This window comes from Columba livia, chromosome 3 (genome assembly GCF_036013475.1).
Source record: "Columba livia isolate bColLiv1 breed racing homer chromosome 3, bColLiv1.pat.W.v2, whole genome shotgun sequence".
Taxonomy (NCBI): Eukaryota; Metazoa; Chordata; class Aves; order Columbiformes; family Columbidae; genus Columba; species Columba livia.
Window position 1 is genome coordinate 63112693 of NC_088604.1, and position 20246 is coordinate 63132938.

The 20246-nt window shown below is 44.1% G+C and overlaps 1 protein-coding gene across 17 annotated transcripts in view; it reads right to left on the reverse strand.

The window, feature by feature from the left end:
• Positions 1–12348: 12348 nt before the first annotated feature.
• HIVEP2 (HIVEP zinc finger 2) overlaps positions 12349–20246 on the reverse strand; it is a 141380-nt gene continuing 133482 nt past the window's right edge. For all 17 annotated transcript variants that reach the window (XM_065057235.1, XM_065057225.1, XM_065057233.1 and 14 more), the window contains one exon: positions 12349–14864. In XM_065057235.1, the coding sequence (XP_064913307.1) occupies positions 14046–14864 (819 nt within the window). In that variant the 3' untranslated portion in view covers positions 12349–14045. The remainder of the gene's footprint in view (positions 14865–20246) is intronic.

Genomic DNA, 20246 nt, shown 5'->3' on the forward strand with positions numbered 1-20246 from the left:
AGCTCCCAGAGTTTCACTTTACCAGAGTTTTAGGGGAGAAGCAAACTTTCTGATTTATGTATGACCTCTTCGAGAACACAAGTAAAGTAAGTAAAAAGTAATGTGCAAAAATGAGTAGATGCACATAATATTTCTGGTGGGTTTATTTGCCTTTTTTTTTTTTTTTAAGCTTTAGTTGAATTCCAAGGACAAACACCTTAACTGAACAGCTTTTGTCCCTATTCCCTGGCTTATCTACCCTCCTGGGTGCCCTTGCTAATTCATGTGCACTCAACAGTGCTGGGATTTCCTTGTCATAAGGATTTCCTCCTGCAGGCGGTTCCTCAGCTATATAAGCTGATCGAGGTTTAAAATGATTCAAGAGAGTACATTCTCTGTCCTCTGGTAGATCATTTTCTGATTCACCCTATCTGATGACGACAGTGCCTTGCCAGGTGACAGCACTGCCAAAAGTAAATTATGCAATAATGAACAGTTTGACTTGACAGGACAGAGCTTATTGCTCAGAATGAATGCATTGCAATGGTATCGCTAATTATACTGCACACCCTGCAACAGGTCCTCCTAGGAACATCAGTCCGAGTCAGAGGGTGAAAGGTAGTAGCAACACAAAGATCAGCCTTCTGATAAAACTGAGTTTTCCATGTCACACAAATGTACAGGATTCATAACACATAAACTGTTCTTAGACAGTTTCCCCAAATCATCACATCTGCCACAGATACCAGTTGCTCCCAGCATAACAAAATATTACAGTACTTATTCTCTTTTGTGTCCTGACTAATATACCTCACTTGGTTTACTCGAGTGCACTGTATATTCATGTGCCACAAGTACAAGGCAGAGAAGGATCCAGCAAAATAAATGCTCAGTACTATGGAAGCAACCTATCCTCCCCTGGTATCAAGAAGCAATTAATAAGAGAGCAATGACTTATACCTGTTACCCATGACACTGGTTCTAAATTAATGTATCTTCTCACTAAGAACACAGAAAAATCAAGACAGCATTTTCTAGTTTGCTCATATTCCACATACCTCTTTTTATACTTGAAATCTTTAATTCTCCTCTTGTGAATTAGAGCCTAAAATAAAATATTCTAAACAAAGGCTGTTTACTTGTTGACTTATCTGTCTATTAGGATTGTTCAATTAATCCAAAGCTTCCAATAAACAATTCACTCCATATTAAAGCTAGTTTCAAAAAATTTACCTGGACCCATTCTCAGCAGCATCCAGCCCCTCATGTATAGCTCTTTGTTAGAATATCTCTTTGAAAGTCTGGATGTTCAACACGGTCTCACACATGGACCTGCTCTAATTTCATTGTTCCTGTGAGGGACTGACATCTGGATGGGAACATAATGAAATACCATGTAATAGCTGGGATAAGCAGAGATTCTTTCTAGGTTTGTTTGTTTGTTTCTGATTTGTTCATCATTATCTCTCTCTGTTTTAGTTATCAGATTGCACTTTTGAAAGACCAGTGTCCCATCCCTGGCTCTTGGCAAACTGTGAGCTTCGCCCTTTTTTCAGAGTCTTCTTCTGGCTTGGACATTTGTAGCCTGGAGCTCGGTTGCCCCAGGCATCCCTGAATGGCTGATGAATTTCTTTGCTGGTGTGAACAAACACTCCGAAACATGCTGTTTTTCCTTGTACCTTACTGTCAGCTGTCAGTAAACTGTCACTAGGCTAGTGACAAAGGACAACCATGAAAAATTGTACCATTGAGAGAAGGGGAAATGTTTAAAAGCTTAAGCTTGCTGTGACACCATGAGTTTGCAGCACTGAGGGTTATGATAGCAACCATCATCACAACGCTGCGTTCAGTGAGGCGGAAACAAATAGATTTTTAAATACAACTGTGTAAATTTTGTTGAAGCCATGTATAGTCTAAGGACAGATATATTTGGTTCACAAAAGTACAGATCTAGTTTTTGTTGCCATTAATACTTTTCATACCCACCTGGAAACCTCAGAAAGTCAAAGCAAAACTCAGCTCCAGGCAGCTTTTTTCATCCAGCTGCTCATCAAAGTCATGCAAAATCAAGAACCTAATCTTCAGCTGAATTAAATCATGACAGCTTTGTTACAGGATCTGCACCAGCAGAGCTGAGGCGCTCTGGAAGGCTACACGGGAGCAGAGCACTTCCAAGCCCTCCTAGTGTGCTAGGGACAGGCTCACATTTCCCCCAGGGACCAGGAACCAAGCTCCACAAGGAAATTTGGCCACCAGGATATGTAGAGGGTTATCTACCCCGGGAGCCTGGAAACAACCGCGGGGTTTCTTGTGCTGTAAAATAGGGCTACCCATTACACTGCCACAAGTGTTGTGCTTGGAAGGATGCACTGTCTGAAACAAAATCTTGGCCAAAAAGGCAGACAAAATGTGTGACTAAAAGAGCTTACAAGTTAAGGCAGAAACCATACAATGATTTTAAATATGTTTAGTCAATGGGGCCTCTCCGGGTGTGTAAAGTTAAGCACATACCTCCAGCTTTGTAGGACCAACCCCCCCGAAATATCTCTCTGTGGGAGTTTGGTACAGAGGCACTGTTTTTCCATCTCTCAGTCTTTTCTTCTTATGGAGCATTTGCACACAAAACCTCCCACGGCTCTTCCTGAGGTGGGACATCTTTGGAAGGTATGCTGGAGAGCTCAGTTTTTCCTTCACAATGAGCAAGGCAGGTACAATTAACGCACAGAAAGTAAAGCCTTTCCCTCCATGAGCTGGAAGCTCCTTTTCTGGCACTCCCAGCTCTTCTTATCAAGCACCAAACATTAGTCATGAACATGAACTCCCCAACCCCCAGCGCAACTGGGGTGCATTTAATGTCACATAGCACAGCCCCTGTTCATGTTAATAAACACCCGCTTACTTAAGTAATCCCATTGATGTCATCAGCGTGAGCAAGAATTGCAAAATCTATCTGCTTCCTAGTACCACTGTGTGTTGAAGACTTGGGTTTTTTTAGTACAGGTGAAAATTTTTATCCATTCAGCTTGCACAATGTGCCTCATGATTCAGCAGAGCTCTGGGTTCCCCACCAAGGTGACAGACTCTTGTTCATCCCAGAGGACATATAGTCTCCTGAGCTTCCCTCTATCCTCCCAGAGGATTTTTGTGGATACAAAGCAACAGCCTTAAAAATAACTCCTTTGCTTCAGTCCCTGGTATTAATTTCAAAATTACTGACAGTCAATTCTTTTCTGTCACTAGGATCCCAGATGCCAGCATAAACCAGGTTCAAAAACAAAGAAATAGTATTTCCAATTCAGATATGCAATTCGAATTCCTAAAGTGCAAAGGATAGCACATATGCTGTAATGCAAACCCTGGGAGGTAATGTTTGCCTGCAGTTTGACTTTCCACTAAGATAACGAAGGAGTAAGCGAACCTCTGAGTTGTGAGCTGAGCTTGTTTCCCCTCTTCAGCTGAGGCAGCCTGCTCATATGTGGGAGTAGCTGTGCAGTACCTTAAACTCCAGGGAAAGAGATTGGAGCTGGTATGACTGTGGCAGGATATTTTGGGCAGGCTATAGCTGTGTACACCAACTCCAAATGCACTTCCACTGAGACAGGCAGGTGACTTAATAAGCTTCGTGGATCAAACAAGGTGAGATGCTGTGGGGTCACTTAACCACTCTGCTAAAACAATGGCCTTTTTCTGAGTATTAAAAAAGCCTGACAAGAAAAAGCCAGTGGTACAAGTTGTGGTTTAAGCACTGGGTTCTCCAGGTGGAGGATATGAAGAAGGCCCTGGGCAGCTCTTGTACATACTGCTGGAAGAGACCACAGCAGAAAGAAGATACCTCACAAGTTCTCCAAGGAGCTTGTTCCACCTCCAAGGAGATGCAGCAGGGCTGAGCCACACCACGGCCCGGGACTGTGCAAGCAGCCGCATGCTGGAGGAGCCTTGGCGGTGGGAGGAAGGGAGAGCTTGAGCTGGGAGGACACATGCTGCAGGGCATCCTGTTCCAGTGGGGTGCTCACTGTTGCTCATCATCTGCTGTCCACCACTGGTTGAAGGAAACTGCTATATAGCCTACCCTGTCAGCTGGTGTTTGTGCCTGCACTGCTTGTGCTGGGTGGCTTGTGTTGCTGTTGTACTGGCCATTTTACCCTACAGGACTTGAGTGTGTAAAACATTATTTCCTTTCACACCAGGGTTAGCTGGGCTTTGCCCAGCAAGGAGCCCCAGAGAATCTGTCTTACCTGTGGTAAGAGGGGATTTTAAGTGGGTGGGAAGGGGATCTTGCTGACTTAAATTTTGACAAAGTTCTTGACAACCTACATGATTAACAGGGAGTGATGGGCTGGAGGAGTTAGAAGAACAACAACAGGAACAGGGTGAAATATGGGCACAACTCTGGCAAAAAAGAAAATGAAATCTAGAGCTCTAGACTCAAACTCTTAGGAACTTACGGCAACAAAGACGATTAAGGGAGTGGGGCATCTCCCTTATGAGGAAAGGCTGAGGGAGCTGGGGCTCTTTAGCTTGGAGGAGACTCATTAATGTTTACACATATATAAAGGGTGAGTGTCACGAGGATGGAGCCAGGCTCTTCTCGGTGACAAACAATGATAGGACAAAGGGTAATGGGTTCAAACTGGAACACAAGAGGTTCCACTTAAATTTGAGAAGAAACTTCTTCTCAGTGAGGGTAACCGAACACTGGAACAGGCTGCCCAGGGAGGTTGTGGAGTCTCCTACTTTGGAGACATTCAAAACCCGCCTGGACGCTTTCCTGTGTAACCTCACCTAGGTGTTCCTGCTCTGGCAGAGGGATTGAACTAGACGATCTTTCGAGGTCCCTTCCAATCCCTAACAATCTGTGATTCTGTGATACTTATGGGTCTCTGTGCTAGAAGCATACCTATGCTGTGGGTGCCCAACACAGCAATGAGTGCACAGGCATGCAGAGATCCTTCAACACACAGCAATGCCAGCAGCCAGTGGGAAAAGAGCTGGTGGCCCTGTTATGTGTGCCGAAATGCCCCCAGTTTGCCCACCTCCTCTGCAGTTCACCAGCCCCGGTCCTTCCCTGCTTACCTGTTGCCTTGCTGCAGGCAGGCAAAGTTCCCGGCAGAAGATGGCCCTGATGGCTCCCTTCCACATGTCAGTTGTCATTTTCTTGACACTTGGGTTGGCTTGTGTGTGCACAGGCACATGTGGGCGCTCTACACAGATAAGCACAGAGTGTGGCTACAAAGCCTCCATAGGGTTTCTTCCTAGGCAAGGACATGCTTCTACCAGCCTCTGTTTACATAGGATCTGGAGAACAAACTAAAGGCCAACCCTCTGTATGTTAAGAAACAACCTGAAACTGGGAGAGGAACAAGGAGCACTGAGAATAATTTATTAATATGTCACAAGAAGAAAATAGCTTATGTAAGTTATGAACTAGCTATACAAGCAGACCGAGTGGCCCTACGCCATTGAAGGGCTTTGAAACAGCCAGTCCATGCTGGAAAAACTATTCACTAATTTTCACATGTAAATTTTTCACAGCAAGGTGGAAACATCAGAAATAATAATATCAGCATCTGCCTGAGGACTGTTGCTACCTTCTCATAACCTTTTTTTTTTTTTTTTTTTTGCATCTGGTTCCATTTATGACTCATACTTCCCAAACAAGCCATATGTTGCTGCAGAAGGCCTTTAACTTTGCTTGATTCGTATTGAGCTGCATTCCTGGCTGTCAGCCAAGTAAATGTAATAAAACCACTTTTTCCATCAAAAAATAAAAATGAAATCCCATTTGCAGGGAGATTTAATTAGCAGCCAGTAAGTCATTTTGGTGTTGAAAGCATGCACACTCATGTTTTGTTATAGCCTGATTTGCACCTTCAAACTCTATTGTAGCATTTCATTCGTTATAACACAGCAAGGTTTTGCTTCCCCCCCACCAGCTTTCGTTCCACTGCAGATTCTGTGGCATTTGAATGATGGCAAATTTGGGGAAAATATTACAGCCTCTGAGTTCTTCTCTCTGGATGTCACATTGTGCATCACCTCTTTAGAACATTGTGACATTGATGATTTTAGCACCCCGAACACAGAGCTGACAACAGTAATTTCTGCTGAAATAGGCAGTCTATCAAGAAACTAGTGTATAAAATCAGGAGCTGGCATCCCATTAAAGCCCGCAGAATACAGATGACTAAATCATCATCACTGCTGATGTTTCTGAAACTAACACATCGAAGTTGGAGGGGGAAAGAGACTCTATCCTGCCTTTTTAAAACAGGCAGTGACTTTCTTCTTCATTGCCCTTTTTAATTTATCAAAATTCTCAGGTAATGAGCATTGTGACAACACATTTTTGGCTCCTGCTTCATATTCCTCCAGGGAGGGGTAACGTTTGACACCATTGGCATTATTTTGAATACCTTAATTTTAAGAAAAACAGCAAACCAAGCTGTTCAAGGGTTTAGCTTGTCCCCTTTCCTGGAAAATCAGACTGCAGGAGCCAGGAAACTTTGTGAGCTCCAGGATACAGAATTTCCAAGTATTTTTTGGGAGCTGGTGGGGCACTGATGGGCCAGGGCAGCCTCAAGCATTGCATTCCCCAGCCACAGCCATCCTGGAGCCCCCCCGCCAGCCCCCCTGCCATACCCCATGGGCTCAGTCCCCCAACCAGCACTGCCCCACCAGTGGCTTTCCTGGCAGTGGCGGAGGCCACTCACAGCTGCGCAGTAGCAGCCAGAGAGCAAGCCCAGCCAAATTTTAGGCTGCTTAAAGCAGCATTAACTCCCACTTGGATTTCTGCATGGAAATCCAGCGAGTTAGCGCAGGGCAGTGCTCTAGACGGTGGCTGATCCTTTGCTCTTGCAGCCTGGCAGGGATCCAGCTCTGCAGAGAGCCAGCAAAAACCTTTCAGGGGATCCCGCAGAGCAGGGGCAACACCACGGGGGTGTTATCCCCCCTCAGCTTCTTCCCGCTGCTTGTGTTAATTGATGGAGCAGGCAACGGGGCTCAGCTTATGAAATCACCCAGCTCCCTTCAACCCCCACCCTGAGAGATCAGCTGGATATGAATCCCTCCTGCTTGCAGCAGGACCAGAGGAAATACAGATGGAAAAAACTATTAGGCTATTTAGCTCATCTTCTGCCAGAGAAGGACTGCTCCACGCCTTTGTGTTTTTTTGTTTTGTTTTGTTTTTTTGCAGAGTTAAAAGCCCCCCATCTCTACTGAGCGTCCAAAGAAGACTTCTGAAAGATTTAAGATGAGTCCAAGATGTCTCTCTGTATGCATCTCATGAGTTAAAATGTCACCAAGAAATATGAAACAGAGAGGAAAGACTGTCACAAAACTGATCAAAGCCTCCACTTTATCATTTTCATTTTTTCTGTCAGTAAAAAGCAACAGGCAATTTCAACCATGAACGTTTCATTGTTGTTTCATTCTTTTTTTTTTTCCATATTACTTTCTGTCTAAATATGGATGTTGTGAAGGGAAGAAAGATTGTGAGAAATAACAAATGGAAGTGAAGTGCCAGACGTCATTAAGTTAGTCATTAAGAAGTTTTTAAGGGCCAGATTTTCACATGTACCCAGAATCCAGTAGTTTCTGCTGAGAACAAGTGCTCAGCACTTTTGAAATCTCTGACCACTTAATCTAAGTGCCTCAACCAAAGAGTCCAGCTCTTCAGAAAACCTGGCTTTTCAAATAGCCACTCTTCCGAAGTAACCCTTCCCTTTGCAGATTATGAGTATATATCCATTTAGGAAGAATAAGCACACAGTTCCTCCCCCAAGCCTTTGTTTTCCTTCCAGACTACACAATGCCACTGTGTAGAGGGCCAGTGCTAATATGCCTGGAGGATTCAGGGCATTTACACCAGCGCTCGGGATATTTGGGGACCAGCTCCTTCCACGACCCAGAGCTGCCTCCCTCAGCCACCCCACCCTAGCAAAGCACAGCTGAACCAGGCAAAGACCTTCTCTCCTGTAGGAGCAGATAGGAAAGAAAGAAGTTGAAATGGCAAAATGCCAAGTACTCTGACATCCCTGCAACTTTAGCAGCGAGATTTCTCACCACCTCATGGAAACAAGCCTTCAGAGACTGCAGCTCCTGCTGTTAAAATGAATGTGGAAACTCCATTAGTTTCTATGGCATGGTGTCAGCCTCTTCTTGTATTCTGGCAGGGGAGTGGGAAAAGAAATGCTGTTCTCCAGTACGGAGCCCAATCTGTCTCCACTGGCTTTCTCCATCTTGCTGGGTGTTCACGGGGCCGTGCACACTGCCATGCCTATTCATCCTGGCTGCTTTGCTTAGCAATGTTCCTGTCAGTTACGAGATGTCACTCATCAGGAAAGAATGTGAAAAGGCAGTTTATGTGGTAATATTGTTTTTGTTTTTGGTTAAGCCTGCTGCTGATCAAGGTCTCCTCATCATGTTGGCTTCAGAATGAATATTCACACAATGCAGAAGAAAAGCAGGGAAACTCACTAGAGCAGAAATTTTTACTGTTTTTTCAAAAGCTGTTGTTTTCTTCTACCGCTGCTCCCACCATCCTGCAGTCCAGCCTGCAAGCAGCCAAGCACATACAGGTTATTTGTATGCTTGAACAGCCCTCAGAGGTATTAGGCTCCCTAACTCCCTCAGCTGCTCTGCAGCAGAAGTGCACTGGCACCACTGGAGCTTGCTTGATGCATGTTGGGTGAGGGGCCTGCCTGTAGGAGATGATTTTGACACGTACAACAATGCACAGCGCAATAGGAGGCCACCCGTTTCTTAAAGCTGACGGGTAAATGTCACCAAGGCGGCGTGCGCAGCCAGTTGCCAGCATGGAGAGCCAGTAGTCCCTGAATGGCAGTTCATCCTTTGTGGGGATTTCAGTGGTTCATGGTCCTTGCAGGGATCTGCTCCCAAGGACATGTGTAATCCACTTCTGCCTCCACAGTGGTCCAGGTCAAGATCATCTTGTATAAAAAGATGGAGATATTTATCTTTTGCTTAAATTCAATCTCATGCCTAATAAAGCCCTACACATACGAACCATATGTACATGGCACCTCTATACGCACTAATTAAAGGAACTCTTAAAAAGAGTTTTCCTTAACAAACACAATCATTTGGAGAAGACTTATGTACACACAACCAATCAACTTCTTATAGCTCACGTAAGCATCACACAGGAGCAAAAGCCAAGTGGTTCACAGTGAAAGCTGTTTCCCACATTCCTGTTGCTGTCAGTGATACCGAATCCAGTTAAAAGCAGACATACTGAAGACAGCACAAACACATGTGGGAAACGTAGCATACAGAAAGTCCCCAAGAATAATTGCAGAACAAGTCAAACTATCCAGCACTTTCATCTTAAATTGAGCCTACATTAACCATAGGTTCAAGGCCTGTGTTTAGTGTATGTAATTTGTCTTTAAGAAAATGGTGCAGGGACATCATCACAGTAATAAACTCCATTAGTACATGGACTGCTGATTTTTTCATGCAGGCAATGTAACTGAAAACAAACAAACAAACAAAACCACCAACCTCAAAGCAGTGGCTAGACCAAGATATATGATGTGATGTGCAGGTTTTGCATTGAATATCCTGGATTTACTTTAAGGGCATTCTTCAGAGAACATTGATTGAGATTTTCAGGGGTGGCTAAATGACTTAAAAGGATAAGTCCCATTGGCTTGTTCCACTGTGCAGTGGAATAAATCAATAAGGCTTGTTGTCCCTCAGCTGTTCAGGGTAAAACCCAATAAAGGGCTCAGGCAGTGCAGCACCTAAATTTTGGGGCTTGGTCCTTACTCTGAACTGTTAGTCTGCCCCACCCTCCCCCCCCTCCTATTGGACATGGGAGAGTCAATCACCTCAGAAAGGAGCTGGAATCTAAGCAGTGTTTGAAACCATCCTCTCCAAGCTGTCTTGAAGGCTGTGGGCAGGGAACTTCTTTGGCTCTGTCCCTGTCCTTCAAAAGTCTCTCTCACACCACTCTATTCACTGGCTTTCCAGATGGCTCTCTCTGTACTAAGCAGGGCACATTCAAAGAGCTTTTCTTCTTGGAGACAACAGGCTACAATCTCGCTGATCCAATCAATCTTGAATTTCTAGCTTCACAGTAGCAGAACTGCAGCAGGAAAGAAAATACTCTTTTACTCCTTGTAGGGTGCTTAGGGCACCTCTCCTAGGAGACTGGAGTTGTTGATCTAGAAGAGGAGAAGTTTCAACACAGAATTTTGGGGTTCTTTAGGTACTCAGAGAGGGGGGCCAAGTCATTAGGCTAATCCTTAAGAGGTGAAGACAGCACTTGCCATAAGAATAATTCAAAATGGAGTCCCATTTTCTCAGGTCAGGTATTTTCAAAGACCCACTCAGTAGGGCAGGTCCCTTGGAGGACCTAGGCCAAGAAATGTGTTTCTGGTGTCCAGCTCAGTTTGGAAGCGAATGAAGAATGAAGCAGTTCCAAGAAGTCCAGTTCATGCTCAAAAGCAGAACTCAAGGAAACAGCCTCAAACCAGGAGGTGCCACTGGGGTAAAACAGGAGCTGACTGCAGTGTTCTGGGATTGAAATTTTTGTACTTAAGTACCATTTGGGTCTGTTAAAGCTAACAATGTCATTCATCGGTACTAAGTCTTACTCACTACTGGCAATGTGTCCTGCAGTGGGGAAATCTCCATAAAGGTATTTAACATGTGATGGAGTCACTACCCTGAGTCAGAATCTAAAGCTTCAGAAGAGGATCGTGCAGGCAGTTATATCAGACCAATATGGTCTCTGTTTTGCTGACGCACATAAATCCTGAAGTGACTCTGGTGACAGTATTCCGCGAGAAGAGAATGAAGAGTGCTTGCCAGAGCATCTGTATTTCACTTGTGCTTTGCAGAAAAGACATATGGATCTTCATAGACAATTATAACCTCCTCGAACAATATAATAGGTAATTATATTCCTGACATAGAAATTCTATAGCATACTGCATATAAAAATCCTCATCTGGTTCTGCAGTTTTCTAGAGTGCCCTGTTGAATCTCTTCTTTTCTTCCCTTTTGAAAACACAGAACCTTTACATCAGAGACCTCAGAGTCAACCTCCTCCCCATCACCCTCAGAGGGGCTGTCAGCACAGAGAGGTGGACACCACCACCCCGGCCAGGAGCTGCGCAGCTGTGTCCCTGCAGTGCTGAGCCTCGAGGCACGGGGTGACAGCCCAGCACGGCGGGGCACAAACGCAGCCCCATGCCACTGTCAGTGCTGTGGGCTAGGAGGGAACTGTGCCGGGCAGAGCGGACAGAGCGCTCCGGAAATTCTCTGCCCCCAGTCCTGGGTGCTGTACCTGCTGTGGCAGTTCCAAAAATTGCTCATGCCTGGGAAAATTTTATCGGACGTGTTTGCCTTTGTCCTCACCCCTGCCAAAATGTGAAAAGTGGTCATCATCTACGCCTAGGATTTGTATAAGGATATGATTTTTTCAAAGCACTGTACAAACATTAACTCATTAAGAAAATACAGTTAAGATCATAAGTACCTGAAACCTCTTTAGGGTTGTCCCATTGTAACCCAAAAATATCACGTGTAATTTCAGTGATACTGGCTCAATGATTACAAAAAAAAAAAATCCTGAGGCTGAAAAGGTAGATGGTAAATTGCAGATGCAAATTAATTAAATTAGTCAAACAAGCCAGAAGTAACTCCCACAGTAAGGGGGTTGCTTATAAAGGCAATGTCAATAGAGCATTTACCATTGGGGGTTGCCTGGTTCCCTTTTAATAAAATATCTGTGATTACTTGATTAGTTGATCGTTGTGCAGAGCATTTTGTTCTCAATACAGCCATGCAGCCAAGAGAGAGGCTTTTATCAGATAAAGTCATTTATTTAAAATGTACAATTGACTTCTTTTTTTCTTTTCCCTTTTTTTTTTTTTATGGAAGCATGATCCAACAAGCTCCTTGCCTCCAACTACATATACTGCTTTTCCTCTCTCGAGTCTGAGATGAGCCAGTTTTCTGGCACACATTTATCTTGGCAAGGTTGCCACAATGATCTGGGAAAAAAGGTAGGAAGGCTGCATCGGATATGAGAAACTAACCTTTAATGGTCAGAAGTGGTCACTATCCATTATGGTATTACACTCGTCATATGTCATCATGCTAGATTTGCGACAAAGTACCAGCTGTGGTTCTGCCCCCACATGGTATTTTTGAAGAAATAAACTGTGTTAGTCTGATAATATCTGAGGACAATAGATGATCCACATTTTTTGCTGCCGCTCACATTCTTAAGGGCAGTCCTTGTGTGGGAAAGTAGTGCTTGAGAATAAAAGGTTCTAACAATATACTGGAACATCAATAAACTTGGAAAATTCAAAGAACACATGAAAACTAGACACCTCATGCATATAAGTTTATATTTATTTCTTTTTAAAGAACACTCTTTAAATGTAAGTCAATATACAAACTTGGTTTCACAGATTTATAATCCACTAAATAGCACAAAATATAATCCAGGTCGTCGGTATCTTTCACCTCTGTGTGTGTGTTGTGTGTGTGTTGATTGTGTGTGTGCGCACATGTGCACGCTCGCATGCTGCTGGTAGCAGGAACCCACCACGCGTGTACAAACACAAGCCCGGGCATCTCCTGACTTCCCTCTGGAGCAAACCTCACCCGGATGGAGACCCTGTTCTGGAAGACTGGGACTTTCCTGCCCGTCGATCCCGCTCCTTGGAGGCCGAGGGGGCCAGCAGGGCCGCGTTCCTCCGGCCGCCGGACTGGACGAGACGGGACGGGACGGGACGGGACGGGATCGGACGGGACGGGGCCTCTCCTGACGCTGACCCGAGCACCGCAGTGGGGAGCGCCCAGCCGTGCTGTTCAAGGGCAAGGAAACGCCTTTTATTTCCCCCCTTCCAAGCCCCTCTCTGACACTCCAGGGCACCTCCGCTTGACACCTCGGCCCGGCGGTCAGCCCTTGGCGAGCACTGTCGGGGGGCACTGCTTGCCCAGCCCCGAGCGGCCGCTGCCGGGACACGGAGCGGGTCGCCCTCCAGCCGGGCTCCAGCTCCGGCCCCGGGCCGCCCGCGCTGTCCCCGCCCCGCCCGGCAGCGCCGCACTCCGCGCCTGCCCGGGGGGCTGCACCGATGCACCAGCCGTGCACTTGCACGTATTTACCTGGGGTGGAATGTCTTCCCATAGCTTTGTAAAGGAGTATCTAGATCAACATGTTCACGTAAGACCAAATACTTTTAATATATTTATAACTGTTTTATAAAGCTTTGAAAAAACTCACAATAGCACATTGTTTTACTTTAATGCTTTACGGCACTATCAGTTTAAAATCACAATCAGCACTTAAGTTATAGTCAATCTGGCAAACGAGACCAAAAAAAATTACAAGAGTTAAGAACTGACTGATACATCCTTTACCTTTTTTTTTTTTTTTACTAATGCATAAGTGCAGAATAAGATAAGATACTCTAGTTTAAATATCTTGTTTTACAATATACATTTTGTTCTAATTACGCAACAGTAAATCCCATGCTTCACATAGAAAAGCAATCCACAACATTAAGAAAAAAATTTACAATTTATGAAACAAAGTAAATAAATATTAGTATTACAGAATCAGAGCTGTACATAAAAGCTGTTCAGTTTTAATCATATAAAAATATGTTTTAGTGCAACCTCACATATATTGATGCTGTTTTGCTTTACATCATTTAGATCCAAGTGTCCAAAAAAGGAAAGAAATTACATTTATTACAAAGCAGATACACAAATTCTAAAATATGTACAAATTACTGCTAAAAAAATGCTTATAAGAATATAAGCAAAGTAAAGAAAAGGCACAAACATCTGTACAATTTAAAAGTACCAGACCCAATAAGAATTTCAAATTTAGATTTGGTCAGGCTCATGATGACTTGTTATTTTATCTAATTCTTTTGATATAACAAAAGTATATATAATAGCAAACTACTGTAACTTAGAACAGGCATGCTGTAAAGTTGAATACTTCTCCTATCTCTAGAATACAAAAAAAAAAAAGTGGGATAAATGTATAGGTGAAAGTCTCCATGCATCTCAGATCAATGTGGCTTGCTCTTCTCAGATGACGGATCTTTTCTTTCCTGTGTGCTTGATGGGGGGTCGCTCCTGCTCTGAAAGCCCAACTGCCGGACGTCCACAAAGCTCTTGGTGTAAAAGGTGGGATGAGCTAATGCAGTTTGTGATGTACCAAAACTGTCCTGTTCACCACCGTGCAAGTCAGGATGGGTGGTTGAGGCACAGCTCTGGCCCGCCTCAGATCCACTAAAGTGTTTAATGCTAAAATGTGCACTTTCTAAAGGTTTCTGGTGAGGCTCAGAAGGCCTCTGCAGCTGCTCCGCCCCGTGCAGAGCGGCTTCTTCTGTGGCGATTCGCAGAGAGGCTATGGCTTTTGTACAAGTCTGTATGTTCTCCTCCTGCTCCCTCTCGGTAGCTACAACACTGTCCTCCGACGTGCTCTGCGTCAGCAACAGCAACGGGGAGGACGGCACGCTGGAGGGAGCGGCAGGGTGCATGCTGTGTGGAGAGCTACGTTTCTCATGGTGCTTAGAAACACTATATGATTCTTTTGTAAGGATTTCCACAGTTCCTCTTTGCTTCTCCTCAGAGCCCTCCCTCTGCAGGGCCAGAGCGGACGGAGGACATAAACCTGAAAGGGCTGCCGGTACTGAATGGACCATCTGGATACCCCCAATAGGCATCATGGGGATGGGTGCTCGGATCTGCTGCTGGGAGTGTAGTGGAAGATGACTGAAGATGTAGTCACTCGGACCTTCGGGGAACGGGCTAGACCCATGGTGCTCCATACCTCCTTTTTCTCCATATACATTGAAGTAAGGCCCCTGAGACAAGCCCCTTCTCTGTAACCAGACAAAAAAAAAACACAAAAGAAAAATCAGCACTGCTACTAGCAAAATTCTTGTCCAGCTGCCAAACCACCTATCTGCTTTCCTGTCAAACACAACTTCCCATTCACGCAGCACCTTTCATCCAGATGGATCCCAAAGCATTTGGAAAACTCCACTAATTGCTTATCCAAACAACATAGGAGGTTTTGCTTACCTCAGCCCTACAGGGCTTATGCCTCTGAGGTGCAAGGCAGCAGCTAGTTAAGAGTGTTCAGTAACACAATGCAGCAATTTGGGTCAGGAAGTGAAGAGTATTATATTCAATTGAAACTATGGAGAGAATTTGGGGTAGATACGAGTTTCATCACCAGGAGAAATTTGGCCAGGAGATTCATCTTACCCTCTCTTTTGGCAAACTATTCTGGTACTGGCAGTCCACACTGGGTATCAAGACTTTACTGCAGAGAAATACACATCTGAACTCTCCCTGCTCACCACCACTGCTTGGCAGTATTGGAAAATCTGACTGCATGTATGTATTTTTTGCCTGATGAAAGATCCTGCTCTGGAGCCCCAGAGAAGGCACTTGTTCCTCCTACCCTCCACCGTGAACCTTACCCAATCCTTGATGAAAGGGGATGGGTTTTATTTCCACGAAAGGTCAAGTGTCTTTGTATAATTAAGACCCAAGTTTTTATAGTCATTAAGACAATAGAGCACCACTCTGGCCTATCTGTAGTGTAAACAATAAATAATAACAAAAGCACAGGGATTAACTGTGAGTGAAAGTGATGATTCTGTCGCAGGGAGACTCACCCCCTCATAACGGGATTAAGAAGAATGAGGGATTTTGTAATGGCTAATAAAAAACAATCTCACAATATTGACATTTTCAGTGCCTTCCCATTAGTTCGTGCCTTGGAAGAATTAATAGCTCCATCTCCACTCACTATTAAATATGCCCTGGGCTTTTGGATTTCTCTGGTTTTCATTCTTAACTTTTAAAATTTGTTTTCCGTCTGATGATTAAGTATCACTTACTGCTGACCAGAGGAGTAACGATGACAGAAGTACAGGATGACATTCTCATAATTGTGCGTGGGATTTGGCCACACAGCTCTCAGGGACTCCCAGAGGATATCAAATGAACAAAAATGCTCATCTCTGCTCTGCAAATTTACCGAACACCTAGCAATTGCCCCAGAGCTGTACTGCTACCACAGCCTTGGCATGGCAGCCCGAGGACTGCACTGCTAAATGCCAACACGTTGAAGTGGCAGCGCTTCACTGCTGGGAAATCCTAGCTCTCGAGGCTTTTAGCAAACTCTTGATCCCATCGCAGGGAAATGGTTTAGGGGGCAATTAAAGATTCAGTTTCTGTGCTGCCCAGGGGCTTAATCTCACTGTGCTCAGATGCTTTGTCCTGTTTAATATAAATCAAAATTGAGACAGGAAGGGTGACCCATAATCATCAAACTCCAACTTAAAGAGATGTTATTATTCAGAGACTAAAAAAAAAAAAAAATCTATGTTGGGAATTTTCCTATTCAGAAAGTGAGATGCTTGAGTCTCATAAAAGAGAAACTGCCATAAGAAAGCACAGTGACAGCATGTTATACTGCTGAACAGGGAAGAATTTACAGAATAAACTGCAGTTGCCAGGCCACAAGACATAGTTCACCTACACTGTCAGTCCTTCCTATCACTAACTTCACCTCTGCACAGCTGCTTGCTCCCTTTTTTTTCCCATCTTTGGTCTGTCAACTCGTTTCTCAGTCATACTGTCCTCTTGGCTGTTTCCTAAGCCATGACATTTATCACTACTGCATCTGATGTGAACTTGGGCTAAGGGAAACAGAGCAAAAGCAACCAAAAAAAGGAGTAAAACTCATCAAAAAACAAACTAATCACAAATCTCTAACTGAGAAAGACACTAGGTTCACACTGTACCTTGCCACAGTTTCAAAAGGGACTAGAACAACAGTCTGTCCTTGTTGGACAGAGGTGGCTGACATGATAGAAACTGCTATGTGCTTCAAGATCAGCAGTATCATCCAATATATGTCTCATCTGCGTAATTTTTACATAGGCAGTGACAGTGCGTGCGTGTCCACTGGAAGCCTTCCAAGCCTTGGCTGAGCACATATCGGATTATCTTTCTCTAGCTCTGGCAGATGAGTTTGGAAATGATCAACATAAATTGCTATAGGCATTAATAACTCTTCATAACTCTTACGCTGCTTTTATTTCCTTTACCAATATCTAGTACTTTCGTATCTACAAGCAGATACATATATACATATTCATGGGCAAAAACTGAATATTAGAAGAGCTCTCTTCTTTTAACAAACATCCTGAAAAACCAAAGACTTTATTTTGTTGACAGGGAGAGTACTGGATCTCATCACTGTGCACAGCGCAGAATGTCACGGTATCTTTTTTGGGGTGCAGTCAGAATGGGTTGCTGCCAGCGCAATGAGATGTGCTCCTCTCTTTGTCAGGTGATGGGTATCCAGTTTGTTTCCTATTAATTCTCATTTGTTGCAGTTTAGCATGTTTCCCTCTAAATCCAGATGACATATAATTTCCAAGTAACAATAATCTGTAAGAGCTTCACTAAACTTTCTGACCTGGTCATGAAGCTAGACTGCTACATCACACCTCTGAGCAAAGCCATATCCAGTTTCACAGATCTCCCAGAATGCCTCAGGGACAAGATGGGGTTTACCCTGTATCTGGTACATCACTCAAAACCTTCTGTGGAGGATTAAGAGAAAGATCGCATTTCAAAGCCAAGCACCTTTCACAGACATCCTCCCAGCAGCCTCAGGCCACAGCTTGCAAAAAGATGGCAGGTGGAAAACAATCTCTTTGATCACAATGTACTTGAAGCTTTTTAAAATTAAAAACCAGAAAATGTTGAACTCTATTGTGAAATTCAGAAACAAAGCATATTATCAACGTGCTTGCTAAAAGACATGATGCTTAATAAAGTCGCTATAAATCTGTGGGGACTTCAGCTTCAAGATCAGCTCAATTTGCAGTCCTACTGAGAATGCACCATAGCAGCCCGCATATACCAATGGACCCAGGTACAGTTTACCTGGATTTCAGAAGTTTTATGCTGGCTCTCTGTACAAGAATGCATTTCACTCAAGATGATAAAATACTGAGTGCTTGGGGAGGGATTTAATATCCGTAAGTCTTGGATGATAAAAGGACCTTAAGTCCTATCAACTTTCAAGTGGACAGAGAGGTGCCTAACTCCCTTCGGCCCTTCTGAATATCCTGAGACAGGGTTCAGACTTCAAAATGAATGCAAAGTGCAACAAAACAGCAAAGCAAGCAAAATCCACTACCCCCTGGAAGGTAGAACTGTTGCTAGGGACAAGTTTGTATTGCTCACAGGAAGATACGTTCACAATCTCATCTTGTCTAGCCCTGGGACTGGAAGAAGAGGCAAAAGCTCTGGTCCACACTGGGAAATAGAAGGGTGCAGTAGGAGTGGGAACAAGTAGGAACAGAGCAAAACAGCTGGTGCTGGATCCCATGTTCACAACACAAGTGTTGTGGGTTTGGAGGGGAAGGTTGCTTTGGACTAAAGTTATGTGGTCCCTTCTCACTCACTTGAATGCCCACTTGCAGTTTAAGTGCACCTGCAGCACTCCTGGAGCACATTTTCCAGCTTAATTTCATCTGAAAACAATCCAGGTCACTTATTCCAAGACTGCTCTGCAATGTGAGTCAAAGCACAATGAATGTGACATCAGATACATATGCCTGATCTAAACTAAAATGCTAACAGGGATGCATTTGGGATGCACAAAAGCAGCCTTCCCATCTTTCCTTTTTCTCTCAGGACTGGCATAAGTGACTGGGAATAAGAACCAGAGCCGTTCAATAATGGCATCAGCCTCCTCAGAAAGGACAGAAACCTTTGGCATCGACAGAAGAGAACATCCTGAATGTATTTAGAGAGCAATGGGAATCTGCCTTTAAATTTAAAGATGGACATTAACTTGTCAAAGCCAAATGTACACCAGCATCAACCTGAGCCTTAGGCTACTTTGAAGAGAGTATCCTATTGCAAGACCATATCCTGTGATTAACTGCCAATCTACAAAATCTGTACAATCTACAAAAAAAGTTACTTTCCCCATGCTCATTTCCACTTCCTAAATAAGTAATTTCAATTGCTTTCGATGTGGTGCTTTTAATGCCAGAGCACTTTACAAGCTCTTTGCACAGGACCACCAAAGTGCTTGAACATTCAAGGGGAATGTTCATTCAACATGAAGGGGAACTAGACCAGCACTGTCCAAAGAGAATAGATCAAATAGATTTGTGTCAGTGGAGAAGACAGAAAACTGGCTTCTTCTGGGAACTGCAGGCACCAGAAGCACAAAACCGCTCTTAGCCCTGCAAGGACTGGGAACCCAATGCTGCTCTGAAAGAAGAAGCAGGATTGTAAACTGGCATCTGCACCACTGATGCAGTTGCTAATCATGTTCTGATTTGCTGGATTTCACTTCTCTGAAAGTGAAAAACAGACTTTATTCTTTTTCTTCTCTGATAGCTTTCATTTACAGCAAGATCAGGTGTTACTTGTCTTCCCGCACATTGAGTATAATAACTTGTGTTTCACCTAAATTCAACTGCTGTTTGGCTAAAGTACGTCTTGCAGAAAGGCATCAAGAGTGAGGAATCCATCTTTTCTTCCTTGCAGTCACCTGTTGAGATAGGCAATCTTCCTCACTTGTCATTTCCTCATTTAAATTTGCCCGGGCTCCACTTCCAGTGATGCCTGTATTCAGGTTTTAGTGACTGTACTGAGGTCTGGGCTTCTCTCCCAAAACACTCAACATGGCACTGAGTTATCAGTGCTTTCTGTAGGACCACTGATCTTTTACATTGGGTTTTTCACTGCCACATGCCTGATCCTACCTCAAAACCACAATAAGTGTTAAAAGCCCATCTGGCATGGTGGACTTTCCAAAAGAAAGAGCGAAGGGTGCTAAAAGAATCCTTATAATGTGCTAAATGCCCTGCTGGAAGGTCTGCATAACACACAAGGCAAACATTACAGCAAGAATGTCAGATGGCCGAGGATGACTGTTACATACCCTTTTGCCGGCATCATCACATATCCAAAATCTCTACTACAGGATGGCATTGGAAGCATCTCATGTGGGACATTAGGAGCTTGGGCTCCCTGCACAATGTCAGCTGTAGCATCTCATATTGTCCCTAGCATTTGATAGTAAGACATCATGACTGTTAAACTGGTGGCTCTTTATCCTCTTTTTGTGCTTCCTTACTTTGTCAGTAGGACTGTCAGCTGGATTTGAGTCCTCTCTCAGGTACGGAGTGATCACCCTTACGAGTGTGCAGCAG